The 18,671-nt window shown below is 40.6% G+C and overlaps 1 protein-coding gene across 1 annotated transcript in view; it reads left to right on the forward strand.

The window, feature by feature from the left end:
- kremen1 (kringle containing transmembrane protein 1) overlaps positions 1-18,671 on the forward strand; it is a gene marked incomplete at both ends in the record, with an annotated part of 57,005 nt that overhangs the window by 34,250 nt on the left and 4,084 nt on the right. The window contains 3 exons of the mRNA XM_083904985.1: positions 15,248-15,372; positions 17,374-17,527; positions 17,964-18,296. Of these exons, the coding sequence (XP_083761111.1) occupies positions 15,248-15,372; positions 17,374-17,527; positions 17,964-18,296 (612 nt within the window). The remainder of the gene's footprint in view (positions 1-15,247; positions 15,373-17,373; positions 17,528-17,963; positions 18,297-18,671) is intronic.

Below are 18,671 nucleotides of genomic sequence, written 5' to 3' on the forward strand. Positions count from 1 at the left end.
TGGATCTGAAAGTGCATTGATAGCTTATGACTCATGGTAACTAACATTTATCTTTTCAAACTTTCTCAAGGAAACAATTGAATGTTGATGAGGCATTTTTAATTAACTTTGTCTGTCAACATGATCTGTCAATACCAAGGGAACCACAACTATGTGGCAGGCTGGCCAGCCACACCTCAAAGATTAATGAGCTTGGTCCAAGCTTTTATTGCTGAACATGAAAGGAAATATGACGAGTGAATTAATATGACCCGATCTCTATAGTACACTGATGATTGGCCACATCAGTAAAACAGGATCATTAGTTCAAAATCATTTTTAAGTGACGTCACAGATGACTATGAATAATGTCCTTTTAAAACAGGTCACATCATTTTACCCTGCTCTGCCACAACATGAAAACAATGACCTGTTTTATAATTACCTGTAAGTTCATCCTTGTTTACCTTTTGTTATGGAGCTGAGCTGTATATTTGTCATCACTTATTTTCATACAAACCCCAGTAAACGCCATTTTTCTTAACTCAGACAGAAGCTGAACAATACAGACTTCATGGACCACAGACTTTTCCAGTAATATGTTTAGGTTTTTAGGCACATAGGTCTTGATTGCCATGGACATTTTGTAAGTGTCCAGAGGATAAATAGTGGAAAGTAACCTTAGGGATCCCCTGCCGTTTCATGGAGTGGGGATTATTCAAGCATTCATGGGCCACAGAAAATAACGTCCAATTACTTTTTCTTTAGCATCACCAGCTTGTTTACATAATGGTGACTTGGAGCAGACATGAATGAAAAATGTTTTAATGTTTATTTGCAAAGATGTTCTTATCATCTTCAACTCTCCATCAAATCCCAAATAAAACGAAAACAAAAACGGAAAAAAAGTTAAATCTAAAGTCATTATTTGTTTTCATCCATTCTTGGACTTTTTATTAGTCATAAAGTTGTTGATTTAAGTTATTTATTAAGTTAATTGAGAGTTTCACTAGCAATTTGATTACAGTTTTAAAAAATCCAGGTGGAGCACCTGGACAAAGCAGAAAATAGTATAGGGCAAGTATAAAATATTATTAACAATAATAATAATTATTATTATTATAATAATAATAATGATGATGATGATGATGATAAATGTGATTCATTTACCATGATTCAAGTTCTGAAAGTGCTTTACTGAGGTGAAGCTGGAGGAAACACTTAAAAGCACTTTGAAGATCACACATTAAGGTGGAAACATGACGATAAAACCACTTGGTAACAACATCGTAAAAAGATTACGGTAGTCAAATCAAAACAAGGGGAATATTCCATCTCACGTGACTGTTGCGTTACGATCCTGTGAAAGATGAATAGGTGAATCTGCCTCAAGCAATCAATACACTAATGAAACAGTAAACACACACACACACACACACACACACACAGTTATTCCTTTAATTACAGTGCTGTGAACAATTCTATGGTTTCTCACGTTGAGAAACACCACTGAAGATTCTGTGATGGGCAGAAAAAGTCAAACAGTTGAGTGACCCAAACTGTTGCGTGTCAAAATAAGCAAGATGTCGAGACACGTAGAACATGTCGGACATGTCGGACATGTGGTGTGGAAACTGAACCCTCAGCCCTGCCTCCTGCCTCCTGCCTCCTGCCTCCTGCCTCCTGCCTCCTGCCTCCTGCCTCCTGCCTCCTGCCTCCTGCCTCCTGCCTCCTGCCTCCTGCCTCCTGCCTCCTGCCTCCTGCCTCCTGCCTCCTGCCTCATGGCTGTTGTGGTTGAATCTACGCAACCTGGTGATGTGTTCAGGTTTTGTTATTGCAGTATTTATCTCGTTCTCTGTCAGAATGAGAATATTTCCCCTAGGTGGTCTTGTACCGACTTTTGCCACAACCAACCCGCATACTGAGGCAGGTTCAGGCATCACTGGGTGGAAAAAAGATGCACGTGTGTGTGTGTGCGTGTGTGTGTGTGTGTTCATGTTTATTCCTGTAGTTTTGACAGTGAAAAAACACTTTCACAATTCAAAAGAGGATGTTACTGTGATTTGTGCTTGTTTTGGCCATTCCTGTCTTCATTAAGTGTTGTTTGGTTGTGAGGTTAAAATGGTCAGAATTGCTGCCCTGACGTGTTTTTCTGTTTTTCCCATCACCAACACCAAAACTAGATTTTGAATGGATTGATCTCGCAAAACCAAAACCCTCCTGAACCAAATGAATACATTTTTCACAGAAGTATTCCAACCTCCCTTTCAGGGAGAATATTTGATAAGAATTACCATAAACAATGTGTGATTGCTTAAATGGCGTCCGGCATACAGCGTGACAGCGGTAACTTACTGCCGACATCCGATTGGAGAAGTATTTAAAAACTAGAGAAGCAGAGGGAAAAGTTTGAAGACCGTAAATCTGGAGATGTGGGGATTTATTACACATTGTAGTATAAAACAAATGTTTTACCAGGAGCTTGTTGGGTCTGTATTGTCTTTAGTTAAGTTTGAGGCAGTCCCATCTGTTTTTCCACAATATTCGATGTGTCCTTACAAGAGCTGTTCCGATTCCAATGCCAGTATCGGAAAGGCCTTAAGTTGCTGTTGCACTACTGTTTTATACTGATCAATTTAAAAATAATTTCAAATATAAATGGCTTCCATTTTCTGTATACATTCATGTTTTCAAAAGGGTTAATCTGAGCCAGGCCTCACCACAATGATAAGGCGCAGAAGTATGAAGGCTCGAGGTGTTTTGCTATTTGATTAGTTTTGATTAACAGCTTCATACAATATATTAAAACCTGTCATGTTTTAATCCATAACTTTTACACAGGATCGCAGTTTCGCGGGATTACTTCACAACACACTACACAGTTGTAGTTGGATGGATCATATTGATTTGATTAGCTAAGCTATCAAGCTAAGTAGACCTGCTATAAAACCACTTACTGTCACCTATCACTGCAATGAGTTAAACCAGGTCACATCCTTTACTTTTCTAACTGGGAAAATAGCAAATACAATAGCATTAAGTAGTCTAAACATAACTGTTGTGTGTAATAAATATCTTCTGATTTTAGATTTCTTATATGTATTAGCTACAATGCCCTACAGTGCAGTGGTACAAGGATAACCAGAGCCTCTCACGTCTTGACTATTGCAGGCAAGAGTAGCTGGAGAGAGCAGAACAATGAAAAGGAGAGCAAAAAGTGGGGATATTGAAAGGGTTTTTAGTAAGAAAAGTGCACAGCAGAAAGAGAAGGAGGGAAATGAAGGAGAAGGTAGTGAGCTGGAGAAACCAGGAGGTTTAAAGCAGAAGAAGATGAAGAAATAAGTGAAGGGGAGGAGGATGTGAGGGATGAAGAGGAGGAGGCTGCTGCAGATTCAGAAAGTGAGACAGAGGCAGGAGTGACAGGGAGGAAGAGGGTCCTCAGACTTTTAAGTATGTTTTTTAATATTTTTGATTATTGCACTTTGTATTTTATATTTTTAATTTAGCTATTAATACTTTTACTTTTTAAGAGATGCACTATGGGCTTGTTCCTGTTGTTCATGATAAAACAGTAATTAGTTTTAAAGGTCACATAGAGTGGTCCTGTTGCACATAAATGTTAGTTATGGAGGTCAACTAACATACATTAACTTGTTTTTATGGTCAAAAACCTCCTAGTTGCTGTAAACGAGCCGATTTTCTGACGCTGTTCGTCAGCCGCGATGTGTCAGAGTGAACTCTGACCCCCAGAAGACAGAGTCTTGTGATTGGCCAGTATATTCAGCACACCAGCTCTCAGAAGCGCAGCTCCCCCCTCTGGAACGGTGGATGCACTGCTCCTCATTATCAAAACATTGTTTTAACAATGTTTAAAAATAGCTTCTTCACGACTCCCCACCACAGTCCCTTTTATGACTTTGACCCGGATCCAGACCCAGAGTCAGAAGACACTGTCGCTTGTGAAATACCTCCACAACGGGCGTTATTCTTCTTCTGCGGTTCAATGTACGCAACCGGATGTGCCCGGACTAGTGCCCGGAGCAGGACGATCGGCTGTTCAGGAGAACCGCTGTATACGTAACTATAACGGGATTTTCAGAGATCTCGTTGAGCCCTGAGATTACAATAAACACAGCGTTCTCAGCAATGGCTGAACTGTTTGTTTTTCGAAACTTCAGGGCTTCATAAACAAGGTAATGATGCAGATACACACCAAAAAAACAGCGTTAATAGGAACTTCCAGTCGAGTTCCGCTTTAAAGTATTTTTATGTTTGTTATGTCAAACCCATTTACATTTGGGGATTCTTGCGTACCGTCTTCCCATGCCACCCTGCCAAGACCTCTTGCCCCCGCTTTGCCACCCCATGTAGAATTTTCTGGATCCGCCACTGGTACTCGCAATAGGCAGACACCCACAGCACAAGTATCGGAATCGGTATCGGGAGGGAAAAAATGGTATCGGAACATCAAACACTGTTTGAAAGAAGAAGAAGCCATAATGGCCCCTTGGAGCTGCTTTAGTCATTTATAGCTTCACTATATGAAAGTAAAGAGCATCATAAACAGCATTCGGATTATTTTCTTTCAGTCCTGGAGCAAAGTGTTTTATTTAGAGGCTGGAGAAAATAAAAAAAGACATGGTTATTAAACAACAGGGCTTAGAGGGACTATTAATATCCTGTTTATATTTTGTGGCAAATTTCTCGCTTAGATAATTACATACTGCATCTTTTGGATACAACTGACATTTTGGTTTGAGGGTAGAACAAGACAACTCCATTAAGAGTCAGTGAACAGGAGATCCAAAAGAAGTAGTGTCATAGTTTATCCTGCAGAGAACACAGATGTGCTCAGTAAATCTCATGGCTGGCAAATTTAGATCTCTATAGGCTGTATATGACAGCCCTTCAGATGCTCTTCAAAACTGTGAATCATCTTTGCACCACTTTCCCCAAAGGATTGTCATGGATTCTTCAAAACTTTTCTTATGACAAATGTTGGTTAACATGTTGGTGTATCTCCATCCATTCATCCATCCATTTTCTACTGCATTATCCACCAAAATGAGGGTCACGGTGGTTCAGCGCCAATCTCACCTGACATAGGGTGATAGGCGGGACATACCCAGGACCAATCACCAATCCATCACAATGACACATGGAGATAAACAGCCATCTACTCACACTCAGTATACAATTTACCTAATCCACAAATCTGCATGTTTTTGGACTGTGAGAGGAAACCAGAGAACCCAAAGAAAACCCCCACATACATGGGGAGAACGTGCAAACTCCATGCAGAAAGGACCTGGTTCTGACCAGGTCTCGAACCCGAGTCTTCTTGCTGCAAAGTGCATTCTTTAAAGCTAAGAGGACAGCAAGACTGTAAGTATTATTGCCGGAAAATTAGCACGTTATTGTTAACTGTATGTTTGTGAACAAATATAGCTAAAAACATCAGCAACAGACATGAAAAATGAATGCATCGTGTCTTCAATGTACATTAATGACACTAAAATAACCCTAACAGCATATTGACTGTGGTCTGCTTGTATGCATTTGGATGTGAGTCCTCATTCCTGAGCTCCCCCTTTCTCCAAGACAACCACGATACAATGGCCATCTACTTGCTCTCATTAGCAAACATTCAACACAAGCAGCTCGCCTCGCAATCAATACCATTAATTCCCTAATGGCTCTGGCTGATCCAACCCTGGCCATGATGAGAGAGGGAAGGAGCCATAGAAATGGAGGATGAGAAATTAAATCTACCTGATGTGGCCCTGGCTTGCTTTTGTTTGAGTCTCTACACTCTACTTTCTGTCTGAGAGTGTCCTCACGCCACTGCAGTCAGGTATTTCACCTGAGGCCAACTGTGGGTGGAGCTGGAAGAAGGTCAGAGGCCAGCAGAAGATAACAATGAGTGTGCTCAAGGCTCCTCCACCCTCTTCTTCAGATAACTAGAGATGTTCCGATACCATTCTTTCCCTCCCGATACCGTTTCCAATACTTGTGCTGTGGGTATTGGCCGATACCGAGTACCGATACCAGTGTGTTATAATTTTCATTCTTTTCTTTTTTTTTTAAATCATACTATACCTGCATGACTGTGATATGATTATCATTGTGGTGAGGCCTGGCTCAGGTTAAACCCTTTGAAAAACTTGAATGAATACAGAAAATGGAAGCCATTTATATGTTACATTATTTTTTTAAATTGAACAGTATAAAACAGTAGTCCAACAGCAACTTAAAGGTGCATTATGTAATAAATCTAAAGCAACTGGCCATAAAATAATCATTATGTCACAGAGGACCAGGAATAATGTTCATATAACAAACTGAACTCATCAACAACAACAGTACAACAAAATATTTGTATTAAAAAAAATCTTTTTCACACTGCAAAGTTTGTTTATGTTTTGAAATTATGTTTTGGCATGAGGCGCCATCTACCACCGTCTACCAATCATAGCAGTCAGTAGAGCAGCTGTTGAGAAACCATGGGTTGCCAGTTACGTAGCTACAAATGAAAAGAAACCTAAAAGACCTCGGTATGAATGTCAAAAACACCAAGATAAAGCGAGGGTCTATATAGGACATGCTTTTGAACGGTGGAGAGAGTTTAAAGCTGAGAGGAATTTCAAAACGGATGCAGAATGGGCTCCTTAAGTGCTGCTGCTAAAGTAGACATATTAAAGCGTATTTCTGCAAGTGAACCTAGTTCCCTTGTGTCCTAATGAACATATATATAATATAACAAAATACCTTAAGGATGAAGCACCACAGCAGTTCAATCACCCTGCCAAAACAGCCCTGTTCAGAACTCTCGCTTTTGAGTGCCTGTCTCTTTAAATGCAAATGAGACAAAGGGAACTATGTCAGCGTCACTGAGGCTGGAGTTGGTCGTTCTTTTCCTTAGTGTTCTTTGGTGGACGCGGCTTTAAATGTTTGATTAAGTTGCTGGTGTTAAAAATTGCAACACTAGTGCCCCCCCTCGAAATTGCTTCTTTGCATATGTTGCATGTTGCAGTCTTACTGGTGGGAGCATCCAGTGTGAAATGCTGCCAAACCGCCGACATGATGCGCTAACATTAGCTCCTTAGCTAACAGCACCTGATCAATTCTTTTTGGTGCCTCTAAAACAGCAGCTGCTGGTGGCAGCACATCGCAACTGTTTTAAAAGTGACGGAGAAGAACTGTGTCAGAGCTAATGGAGCTAACCAGTAAACAGATTCCTATTTCTAACTTTCGATGGTGCCTGCTGCTTCCGGCGTGTACATTTTTCGTGCAAAGTCCACATTCAGGGAAGTTCCCTTGTCACACCTGTCAAGTTTCGTGCAGATGGGACAGTGTTAGATTTTACTTCCTGTTTTGGGTGTTGCACTTCCTGTTTGGAGGTCATCTTTTGCAGACATGTTCAAGACAGGTCCCTGGTCTCACGTCTCGAGTTTCGTCCACATCGGTCAACGTACAGAAAAGTTGGTGGGCACGTCCTGTTTAAAATGGCCTACTTCCTGTTTGGTCAGGGGCGTGTCCCTAAACATGTTCAGGGAAGTTCCCTTGTCTCGCATATCGTGTTTCGTGCAGATCGGTCAATGTATGGCAGAGTCACATTGCAGGCACCTTATAAGTTACGTGGTATTGGATCGGTGCCTGGACTACAGGACGCGGTGATACCGATGCCTGCATTTTCGGCAGTATCGGAGGCCTTTCTGATAATAGTATTGGAATCGGAACAACTCTATTTGAAACCATACATCCTTTTTTTGTCATTTGGACATTTATTGTCCCATTATGCTGTAAGAGTTGGTTTTGAAGTCAAGATCACAACGTGAGTGTACCCAAAACCAAGACTTGTAGGGACTGAGACAAGAATCAAGACCAAAAGTAGGCCACTGTGTATACAGGGTATGTCTTGGGTTTGGTCTTGGTTTTCTTGATTTTTTACTTTGCAAATTGCATACAAAGTGTTTGTCTCATAGCCATTTCTTAAGGACAATTTGAAAATCATCTGTCAATACTGCTGCTAGCCAATCCAGAGGTGTGATACTTACAACATACTGAGACAAACAAACAGTCACATTCTCATTCACACCCGTGCCATCATTTAAGAGTCAAAGTGCAGGTCATGTCTTTGGACTGTAGGACTAAAATGGAAAACACACAAAGGCTCCGGTCAAACTGACATTGGAACACTATAAACCACCAGTTCCATTTTTATTTGTTGTATATTGTTGATGGGATAAATAAATCTTTATGGGCTAAAAGACCCTGTTATTGATATCCAGATATCAAGGACATCTTACCCCAGTACAAGGTGAAACTCTCCTGGGCAGTGAATGATGATAAATAGAAGTGCAGCACCATGGTTATCCAGCATGCCCTGAGGTGAACTGAAAGTGTCTTTTCATCTCCCAGCTGCCACAATATCAGATCCCCTGTGACTCTTTGGTTTGTCAGTGAGGCGGAGAGTTGCGTTCCGATGGCCATTTTTCATCTCTTCCCTCCTCCTGAGTAGACACTAATTATTCATTTAAAGCTCTGACTCTCCCCTCTTCCTCCTAATTAGATGGTTAGTCACCCTCCCAAGGCCCTGGGTGGGGGCATTGATCTCGTCCATCTCAATCTTGTTGTAACACAGCCTACACCAAACCCCAACATACTCCCAGGCCAGCAGTGTGTTTTCAACATCCCACAAGCAAAGTCACTCTGTTACGCACAAGGACTTCTCTCATTCTGTCCAGTAATAAATCTCTTATTGTGTGTAACTGTAAACCGTTCCCATTTACACGCTAGAGAATTTACGATCCCCATAAAAAACAAAGCATAAACTCAATAGAAGGTCCCACTTCCACAAAAATCACTGTGTCCACGGGGAGTTTGTGACATGTTTTCTTTGTTTCTCTGGTGTTTCTCACCAGCTGTGGTGCAGTCCGCACGACTAATCACAGGCTCACTGGAATGCAGCAGCTGTATTTGTTTATGCATTTAATATACTGTCATACAAAAGGGTTAATGCAGAGGGAGAGTCAGGGAGTTTTAAAGGCACAGAGGAAAATAATTCATAATTGTTGCTGGGAAGGTAGTGCATGTTTGTGAGGGTGTGCATCACATTCAGCTGGCGGTGCATTCATGGGTTAGTCAGTGGGATGGATTTAACATACCTGTGTTTTAAATTACTCAAATCAGCCTTTTAGCACCTGAGAAATGTGCTTTAGAAATCCTGCTTCTCCTCTTCCTTTGACGTGAATGCTAAGCTTTAATGATTTTCTCTTTTTTTTGTGGATGATCAGGAATTAGTGGTGCTACTTAAGAGGTCCATTAAGGTTTTGCCAGTGGTAATGCTGTTATCAGAGACATGCATCAGTGATTCCCATGTCTCCAGACTTTCACTTTCTTTCATTTACCTTGATGTCGGCCTAAATCTCACAGATACCAATCTCAGTGTCAGAAAATAAGCAGTGGAAAAAAGTAGCTCCTGGAAATATGTTGCCATGGCACATTAAGAGAAACACATTTAGATGTTTAAGCAGCCACAGTCACTGTCAGATGACAAACCATGTGATTCATTCCTTCATCATCTACTGCTTTATCTGTCACATGAGGGTCGCAAGGAGCTGGTGCCAATCCCAACTAACATGGGGCGAAAGGTGGGGTGCACCCTGGACAGAACAAACCTCTAAATGCTTTTGGACTGCGGGAGGAAACTAGAGTACGTGGAGCTGAGATTTTGAACATGCTGCTTTACATTGTTTTGTTGGGACATTATATCTCCCACACACAACATCTTCAGGTGTTGAGTCTCTCAAAAAATGTATTTTGAACTACCTGACCATGGTATACTCTGCACTTTGCCCTGTGTCAGCTGGGATTGGCACCAGCAACCTCATGTGAAGGATAAAGCAGTAGATGATGAAGGAATGAATCACATGGTTTGTCATCTGACAGTGACTGTGGCTGCTTAAATATCTAAATGTGTTTCTCTTCATGTGCCATGGCAACATATTTCCAGGAGCTGCTTTTTTCCACTGCTTATTTCCTGACACTGAGATTGGTATGTGTGAGATTAAGGCCGACATCAAGGTAAATGAAAGAAAGTGAAAGTCTGGAGACATGGGAATCACTGATGCATGTTAGATAACAGCATTACCACTGGCAAAACATTAACAGACCTCTTAAGTAGCACCACTTATTCCTGAACATCCAGAAGATGAATGGATGGACCCAATGGATTTTGTTTATTGCTGATCAACTCTTGTTTACGAGTAGATATGCATTTCATTTTACCTTTATTTATACAGGTAATGTTATTGATTATTAAGAGAGACTAGTTATTATTCAAACATATACAATATAACGGATTATAGACAATATTCAAGTAAGAGTGAACAAAAACAAATGAGATCAAGCTGCAAAGCTTCATAGGCTGCTGTAAAGTGTCCCATGATGAAGGGGCAGATGTAACTTAGCGTGGCAAGTGTAAAGACGAGTGAATACAGCTAAAATGTTCAATAATGTGATGTCATTTGAATGAGAGGAGGCAGACATTTCTCTGTGACTGTAGTCATTCATCATCACCTACGCAGCTGAGTATGATCTGTGGGCGCCGTCACTCGTCCACATTTAAACTGGCCTTTCATAATCCCACATAGAAAACTGACATAACCTTTGGAATTTTCTCATTGTGACAACACAATGTCAGCAACTGTCAAGAGAACAATATCAAGAGGTTTTGACTGAGAATGTTAAATAAAAGAAGTGCTAATATGGAGTTTGTTGTGCAGTGGCCATGAATCAGAAATATATCTCAGCGCTCTAATTTTGATGTTTTATTAGATCATTTTTTGTTTTATTAAAGTTTTATTCCAGACTCCTGTGTTTTTATTGCCATCATAGCTTCTCAGACACAGACATATTCTCTAAACCTCTAAAGTGTTTTAACTGTGATTATAAAGCAGCGACTTTGAAGGTTCAGTCCTCCTCAAGGATTCATATTGTCTTTCTCTCTTTGCCTTACCTCATCTTTTAAGTGAAATTATCTCACATATTATTGGTGGGCGGATGCAAGCAAAGCACAAGCGAGACACCCAGAGTCTTATTAAAAAGAACAACACTTCTTTAACTTTGTCTCACTCCCCGTGTATCCGCTCATGTTTTTCTCTCCATTTCTTTGACTCCTTAGCTTCCAGATGTCACAGGAATTTATATCTGTAATTATGTTTCTTTAATCACACGTCCCCACCCCCAGCTCATCAACCTCACATGTGTACTTGCCATCGCCTGCTGGAAATGTTTGATGTTGTTTGTTATATTCCTGTGTATTGTTCCTCTCTCTTCGTTGCTGATGTGTTGGTGTCATTGTTGTGTCTGTCTCCTGTTCCCTGTTTCAGACAGACAGACAGACACCCATGGCACTTTGTTGTTTTGCTTGCCGCCGCCTGTCTGCATCACACCGCACTGCATTGGGAAGGCCAAGTAACTGCTCTTTCCTGAGCTGCCAGGTTGTGATGAGTCTGGCTGCGGTTGAGCTTGTTTAGCTTTTTCTGTCTTTTCTTTTTTTGAAAGCTTTGTGGGAGTCCCCTCCCAACGGCTGTGATCTACTGAGGTTTTCAGAGGTCTGGTTTGGGCTGACTAGAGAATTTATGCACCTTGTGTTTCCTCCATTTCTCCCCTCTGGCTTGTAAAGTCTAAATTCCAACAGTAGCTTTGAAGTGTTTTGAACGTGTTTGTGTGCATGCTTTTTTCTTTTCTTGTACATGTAGATATTTGCACTTGTTGCACCTGCAATCTGCAAAGCAGATGTTTTTAAGGGACAACACTTTGCTCAGGAGTTTCCATGCCAAGACATTTTTTGCATTTACTTATTTCTATAGATTCTGTACATGCGGGGAAGGTGACACCTCCTCTGTCTTCTCTTCCATACAAACCCAGAACGATCTGGTGAAGCTATAGTTCCTCACAGCCTCTGGGTCCAAAAGGGGACAAAGACAGATGAATTAACTGTAGTCTACAATCTTCTTGTCAAAGCAGAGTGAAGAAAGAGCACTGCTGCCTGTAATCTGGCTGATGGCCCTGCAGTGGGATTTTCACCTCCAATTATCAAACGCTCCATTGAAGTGGTGCCTGCTCGCCTTGTTCAGAGAGTTTGCTGGTTCCAAAACAAGTGTTCATCTCTGTTCCCTTTTTACCATCTTACTGGGATTACTCATGATGAGGATTTATTTTTTTTAGAAACAGCAGTACAACCGGTTTCACCCTGAAAATATGAAGCACCTGGAACTTTCCTATTAATGTCATGTCTGCCTTAAACCTGTCATGTTAATCCAGTTGGTACTAACTGGTGGTTTAAGGGGGCGCAAGTCGGCCCAGCGCAAAACAAGTAAAACATGAAAAAAAATATATATGATTTTTTTTTTTTTTTCAAAATGAGGGATTTTCATTTTTCAAAACTGTTCAACTTGAAGTTTGTAAGAAGCCACTACATGCTTCAAATCACAATATTGTGGGTCTTAAAACCATAAACTTTATATTTGAATTAAGGTTTGTTTGATCGCTGTGAATCATTCCTAGTTTGGGTGTGGCGATCTCACATTCCAGAGCTTTTGTTGTTGTTCATGAAACAACAAAAACAGATGATGGAAATACAGTGGTATGCAAAAGTTTGGGCACATGTTCATGTTTCTTTTATAAATGATTGGTTATTTGGAAAAGAAATTTCAGTTAAATATATCATATAGGAGACAAACAGTGATAATTGAGAAGTGAAAGAAAGTTTATATGATTAACAGAAAGTCTGCAATGTCAGCAGATTCTGGAGAACAATGTCCAGGAATCAGTGACAAAGTTGAAGTTGTGCCGGTGCAAACCATCAAACTGAACTGGAGATGTTTTGTAAAGAAGAATGGTCCAAAATACCTTCCTCCAGAATCCAGACTCTAATTAGAAGCTATAGGAAGTGTTTAGAGACTGTTATTTCTGCAAAAGAAGGATGCACAAATGTTTTTAAACTTATGCACAAGCCTAATTTTGTTATGAATAATTCTGGCACACTTTCTGTAAATCATATAAACTTTATTTCACGTCTCAATTATAACTGTGTTTGTCTCCTATATGATATATTTAACTGAAATGTCTTTTTCCAACAACCAATGATTTATAAAGGAAAATCATGAACATTTACAGGGGTGCCCAAACTTTGCCAAACTTGTCCTTACACAAGTGTAAGGACAAGAAATGATAACAGAATAAACCACCATTGGACCATTGGACATTGGTGGAAAACTTAGAAATCACACTTTTAGAATCTGTAAATAACTCAAAATGTCCCTAAGTAGACTTGTGACCAGTTTTGCCATGACTGACCACAGTAGGTGTGCATCAGGTTCCTGTTCAATTATTCAGACAACCATGTGCATACACTCATGAAGCTCAGGTTTCATACCATTCTGACAGAGTTTGACCGACTTTGTCTTTAAGTGTTGAGTTATCTGACAAACAGCAGGGAATCATGGACTAAATGACTTTACGATCAGCAAACACTGCCCCTCTCTCTCTGCTGCTCTGATTCTCCTCGTTTCCCCCACTTCACCTTTTTTTACCCACTGTCTGTGGTGGACATTATTTTATACAACAACTTTTGGAATCTAAAACATGGCATACGTTTTTTTTGTTTTACATCAACAGAATGAATCTGTAGCATCTGTTGTGCATGTTGAGGAGATTTCATCTCAGCCCAAATGTTAACATGGGCCACAGCTGGCACCTGCACATGTGGATGTGATCAAGGTTACTCTAGTTCATGAAGGTAGTTTTTAATGATGCTTCTCAACTGTTGAGTTGCATATTCAACCATACATCTTACTTCTTCAGAATAGGTGTTCCCTTCTCAGACACAATGTTGGTTAATGGCTCCACAGTGTTTATTTGTAGCACCCAAAAAGCAAGACATTGTTATTCTGAGATTCCACCTGTGCAAATAGCAATATACAGTATGTGTCCCGCTGTTATCAGTGCAATTGCTGCTTTCCTTACAAAAAAGAAAGTCACAAGCTTTCATGACTTATTTAAAGAGCTTTGAATTATTGAATTTTTAAACAGGAAACACTATCACACAGTGTGCTCTGTATGATTTGTACTTCATTTAATGTGTAATCAAATACAGAAATATTCAATGCTTGTTCAAGTGCGAGAACATTTTAGAACATCATATGCTTTTGATTGTTGCCTCCTATTTCAAAGCAGCACAAACTAATCTTTTGTACGTGTGTATTCTGTCTCTTTGAAATTGTTCTGTTGTTCTCTGTGAGTGCAGTGGAAATGACTTTCAAGTCATACATTTTCTTTGGTTTGTCAAATTTGTTTCTGCCCCCGAATATGGAAATGAAACAAGGGTACGACTGTCTGGATCGCAAGGAATAACAAATGATAACTATGATTTGACTGCCTGAGGCTTTGTTGTTATTTTGAATTTACAGATGTGGCAGTGTTTTAAAGTGTATGAAAAGAAAATTAAATGAAATAATGTGAGACAGCTTGTATCTCTTACAAAAGAGTTTGGACATCCAAAGGAAACTCCGTGTAAAAACAAATCATTTGACGTTGGGTATCTGATCTGAGTGACTCCTGGCACCTTGCAGAAGATTTTGTAGACCCAGAACTTGGTTGAAGAATTCCATATCCCATCGGGCCTGGGAATGAATGAATCTTTAATTGAAGCTGTATGTAAAGACCCAAAGTGTTGCTGTGTCTATTTCTCTCTTGCACAGTGCCACATTACAGTTCTCTGTTGTATTTGCCGTTTATCAGACTTTAAAGCATACAATCTCTTACCAAACACATTTGAAGGAGAGTTGCTCTCATATCTGACAGGGTACATATCTCTTCTAGATTCTAGCTTTGTCTCACAATGACTCAAGACTCTTGTCTTCCTTTAGCCTCTTTTTCTCTTCCCTTCTTATTGTTCCTCTCTTTTCTTTTCAGTGACCACATTGTTGCTTCACACCAACACAGAAGTGAATATTTGTGGAGTGTGTCACCTTACGGGATAGGGGTCTTTGACCTTAGGTCTGTGAGGCATAAACAACTCCAGAGTACAACTCAGAGGAACCCATGACATAAGTAATACTGTGTTCAAACCACAACAATAATTGGGACTGATTCCTGGAAGGCTGCGTTTAGCAAAGGCCATTATGTTTGTACAGGAAAATCTAATGGACGGCCTGTGATGAGAGTGGTGTATTTGATGATTCTTGTTTTCTCTCTGCAGTGCCTGGGAACTTGGGCTGCTTCAAAGACAGCGGGAACCCACCAACACTGTCGGGCACCAGTGAGACCTCCAACAAGCTCACCATTCAGAAATGTATCAACTTCTGTCGCAAGCAAAGATACAAGGTAAGATTTCAAACACTCCATTGAAGTGGTACCTGCTCGCCTTGTTCAGAGAGTTTGCTGGTTCCAAAACAAGTGTTCATCTCTGACCCTTTTTACCATCTTTCACTGACAAATGAGTAGAGGACTGCCTCTTTGTAGAGATGTGGCTCCTGATTGGATGAAGTGTTGTGAATATTGAACGTTTCTCCTAGACCCCATTCACACCTGGCGTTAACATCCATTTTGAATGATCACATAAAAGTCAGATTGCACAGGTCAGGTCAGGTCTGAATACTTTGGAACCATCCTGAACGTGTCCCCTCATCCAGGCACAAAAACACAGTTGTAGGTGGTTTGAGGGTGTTATTAGGATTGAGGATATGACCACATGATTGTTCATGAACACAAGTCGTCACCAGGAAATTAGAAGGGGCCTCCTCAGCTACCAGTCATATTTTCACAATATTAACACTGATTATCACATAGGGCTTTTTCTTATGGTTACATTTTTATTTCATGTCACAGCAGCACGAGTAGAGCATTGATTCTCTCAGCTTCTCTCTCTCTGACATCAGAGACGTGTGCACAGTCAAACTAGTTAAAAACATAATTTCATTCTCACTAACAGACGTGAACTTATGAAGTTAGTGAGTATTTGAATAAAGGGCTTGGTCACAGGAGACACATCCAGGATGCTTTTCAATGCCGGTGTGAAGAGTTGTCACGGTCCAAACTCTCTGCAGACCAAAGAGCCATTTAACTTATCTTTTCACTTAGGATTTCATTGATGATAATATGTTTTAACTCAAAGGTCACAGTTTCTGCTGAATAAAATTAAATTTAGCTTGTATTCTTAGTTGTTCACATTTTCCCCTCTCATTTTATGAATAAGGTTTGACAAGCTATCATGTAAATAATCTGCATTCATGAGCACTGACACGAGCATTATCCGAGACCCTCTTCATACAGCCGTCATGAGTCTTTGTTTCAAATGTAAAAACAGACAAATGATAAATAATTGCAGCAATCAAGGCTGACAACTGGAAATGAACGATTATGAGCCTTTTATCCACCTCCTCTTCTCTATTTCTGTATCCGGCTCGTCATTTTCCAGACTGAAAACAGTGCCAGGTTTTCATTTTTGGTCTCAGCAGATCTGGTTCAACTTGGTCTGCATTGACAGGTTCTGACAGCTTCTGCCTCCCCCCGTCCTTCAGCAGATGGTACGGGATGCTGTGGCAGATTGGCACCGCCTGCCTTTTCGCCTTTCTGTCGCTGTCCATGAAATGTCTTGTGCTTGAAAGAACGAATCCCACGTGACTTTCTGACAAAGAGCATGCCTGATGAGTGAGGCAGCAATTCATCGCCTATATTCACACTGGTGTCCTCAGACGTTTATTCATCAGATAGAATAATGAAACAAGGATGTAGCTTGACACGTGGTGGCGAGAGCAGAGGCTGCGTGAATTCCTGGTCCATGAGGCGAGGACAGGGAAATGATGCAGTACCTTCAGTTGTGTGGATTCATTTAGGGACAATTGTGTCCATTTGAATGAAGGACAAACGTTCTTTTGAGAACAAGCAGCCAGTGGTGGTGAGGTCAAGATGTGCGAAGGTTTTTGACGTTTCACATTTCTGCGTTGACGCGAATAGTTTGTTGGGAATTGGGAAAACAACAGTTTAGATTGGAAATAAGGAAGCGTTCCTATTGTTCTGACTTCTATTCATGACATTCTCTCTGTGTCGCTGTGTGTTTGAAATCAGACCTCTAAACTGCAGACTGGTTGTGGTTATTCCAGACTGGGAAGCTTCATGTAATCTTGTGAGAAAGAGGCCAGTTTGGACATGTTATAATCGACGAGAGCAAACAGCCAAAATGATCATGTTTCCTCCACAAAACATGTTCTGCAATATAAAATAAATAAAATAAAGATTTACTCTTTAAAAAAAAGATTACGGTTTTTGTTTTGTTTTTCAATTGCAAATGAGATGATTTGCATAACACCTTTTGATTTTTCGCAGCTTGCAGGTATGGAGTCAGGATACGCCTGTTTCTGCGGCAATGAAGTGGACCTGCATGACCACGGAGAGTCGCCCAGCAAAGAGTGTAACCACGTTTGCTTCGGCGACCACACACAGCCCTGTGGTGGAGACGGTTGGGTCATCGTCTTTGATAGTGAGTGTTGTCTGGGTCTGATTCGACTGTATTTTCTGTGCTTTCACTTCAAATAAAGTCAAAAAACAGATTTCTATCTGAACTGTCAGTGTTTGTTACTGCTTTGCTCATATTAACACCTCTCGGAATCATTTAAATGAATCATAAAAATTCCCCCTTTGCTCTGCTTCAACTGCAGTTAATCCTACAAGGATTCCACACTGCTGTACATTAAAGTTTATACTTTACAATCCTTAATCTGATATCTCATTGAGATATTGTGAAATAAGTTTTAAATAAGTAGAACTGTATGTTTTTAGCAATATTTATTAAGAATTGTACTTTAAGTCCTCAGTTTAAAAAAAAAGAAGTAGTTTTGGCCTTTTCCCACTCCTTTTAGGCAAGAACATATTTTTTGAGAAAACATAGATCTTTTTTTTTTTTCTCCTCCTTCTAGCCCGAGTAGGAGCCTGTGGCGGGAATTACACCTCTCTGTCAGGAGTGATCTACTCCCCTGATTTCCCTGATAAATACGAGCCTGGCCGTGTTTGCTACTGGACAATCCAGGTCCCTGGATCCTCTGCCCTTCTCTTCAACTTCACCTTCTTCGACATTTCCGATCAGACAGACATGGTGGAGCTACTCGATGGCTACACCAACCGGGTGGTGGCGCGCTTTGACTGGCGCAGCCGACCACGAGAGCCAGTGAACGTCACTGGTGACTTCGCCATCATCTACTTCTACTCAGACCGCACCAACCAAGCCCATGGATTTGCTCTGCTCTACCAGGGTAAGAATTCCTGAACGATCAAAGAGGAACTTTTTTAATAATGTAAAAGTCTATACTTCACTTCATCACCTTGTCTGAACTACATAACCCCAAATCCTCAGCAAGAGCCACATTTGCATGATCAGGTGTGGGCTGGGCTGCCATTTGCATTGCAGGCCTAGTTCATTGGCGTAATGCCTGTTGACTGTGAGGCAGTTGTCGTGCCATTGGCAAGCCCTTTTTATTAGTCAGTGTCTGACCACCGTGGCTGATTCTGCATCATTAAATCATGTTTTGAACTTTTGAGGAACACGGCCTCTTATCAACTTACAGCAGACTGCTTTGCTTCTCTCAAGTGTCTTCTTTGGTGAATTGCACTTGTTTTATGCCACCTAC

The sequence above is a fragment of the Microchirus variegatus genome (genome assembly GCF_963457635.1).
Source record: "Microchirus variegatus genome assembly, chromosome: 18".
NCBI lineage: Eukaryota > Metazoa > Chordata > Actinopteri > Pleuronectiformes > Soleidae > Microchirus > Microchirus variegatus.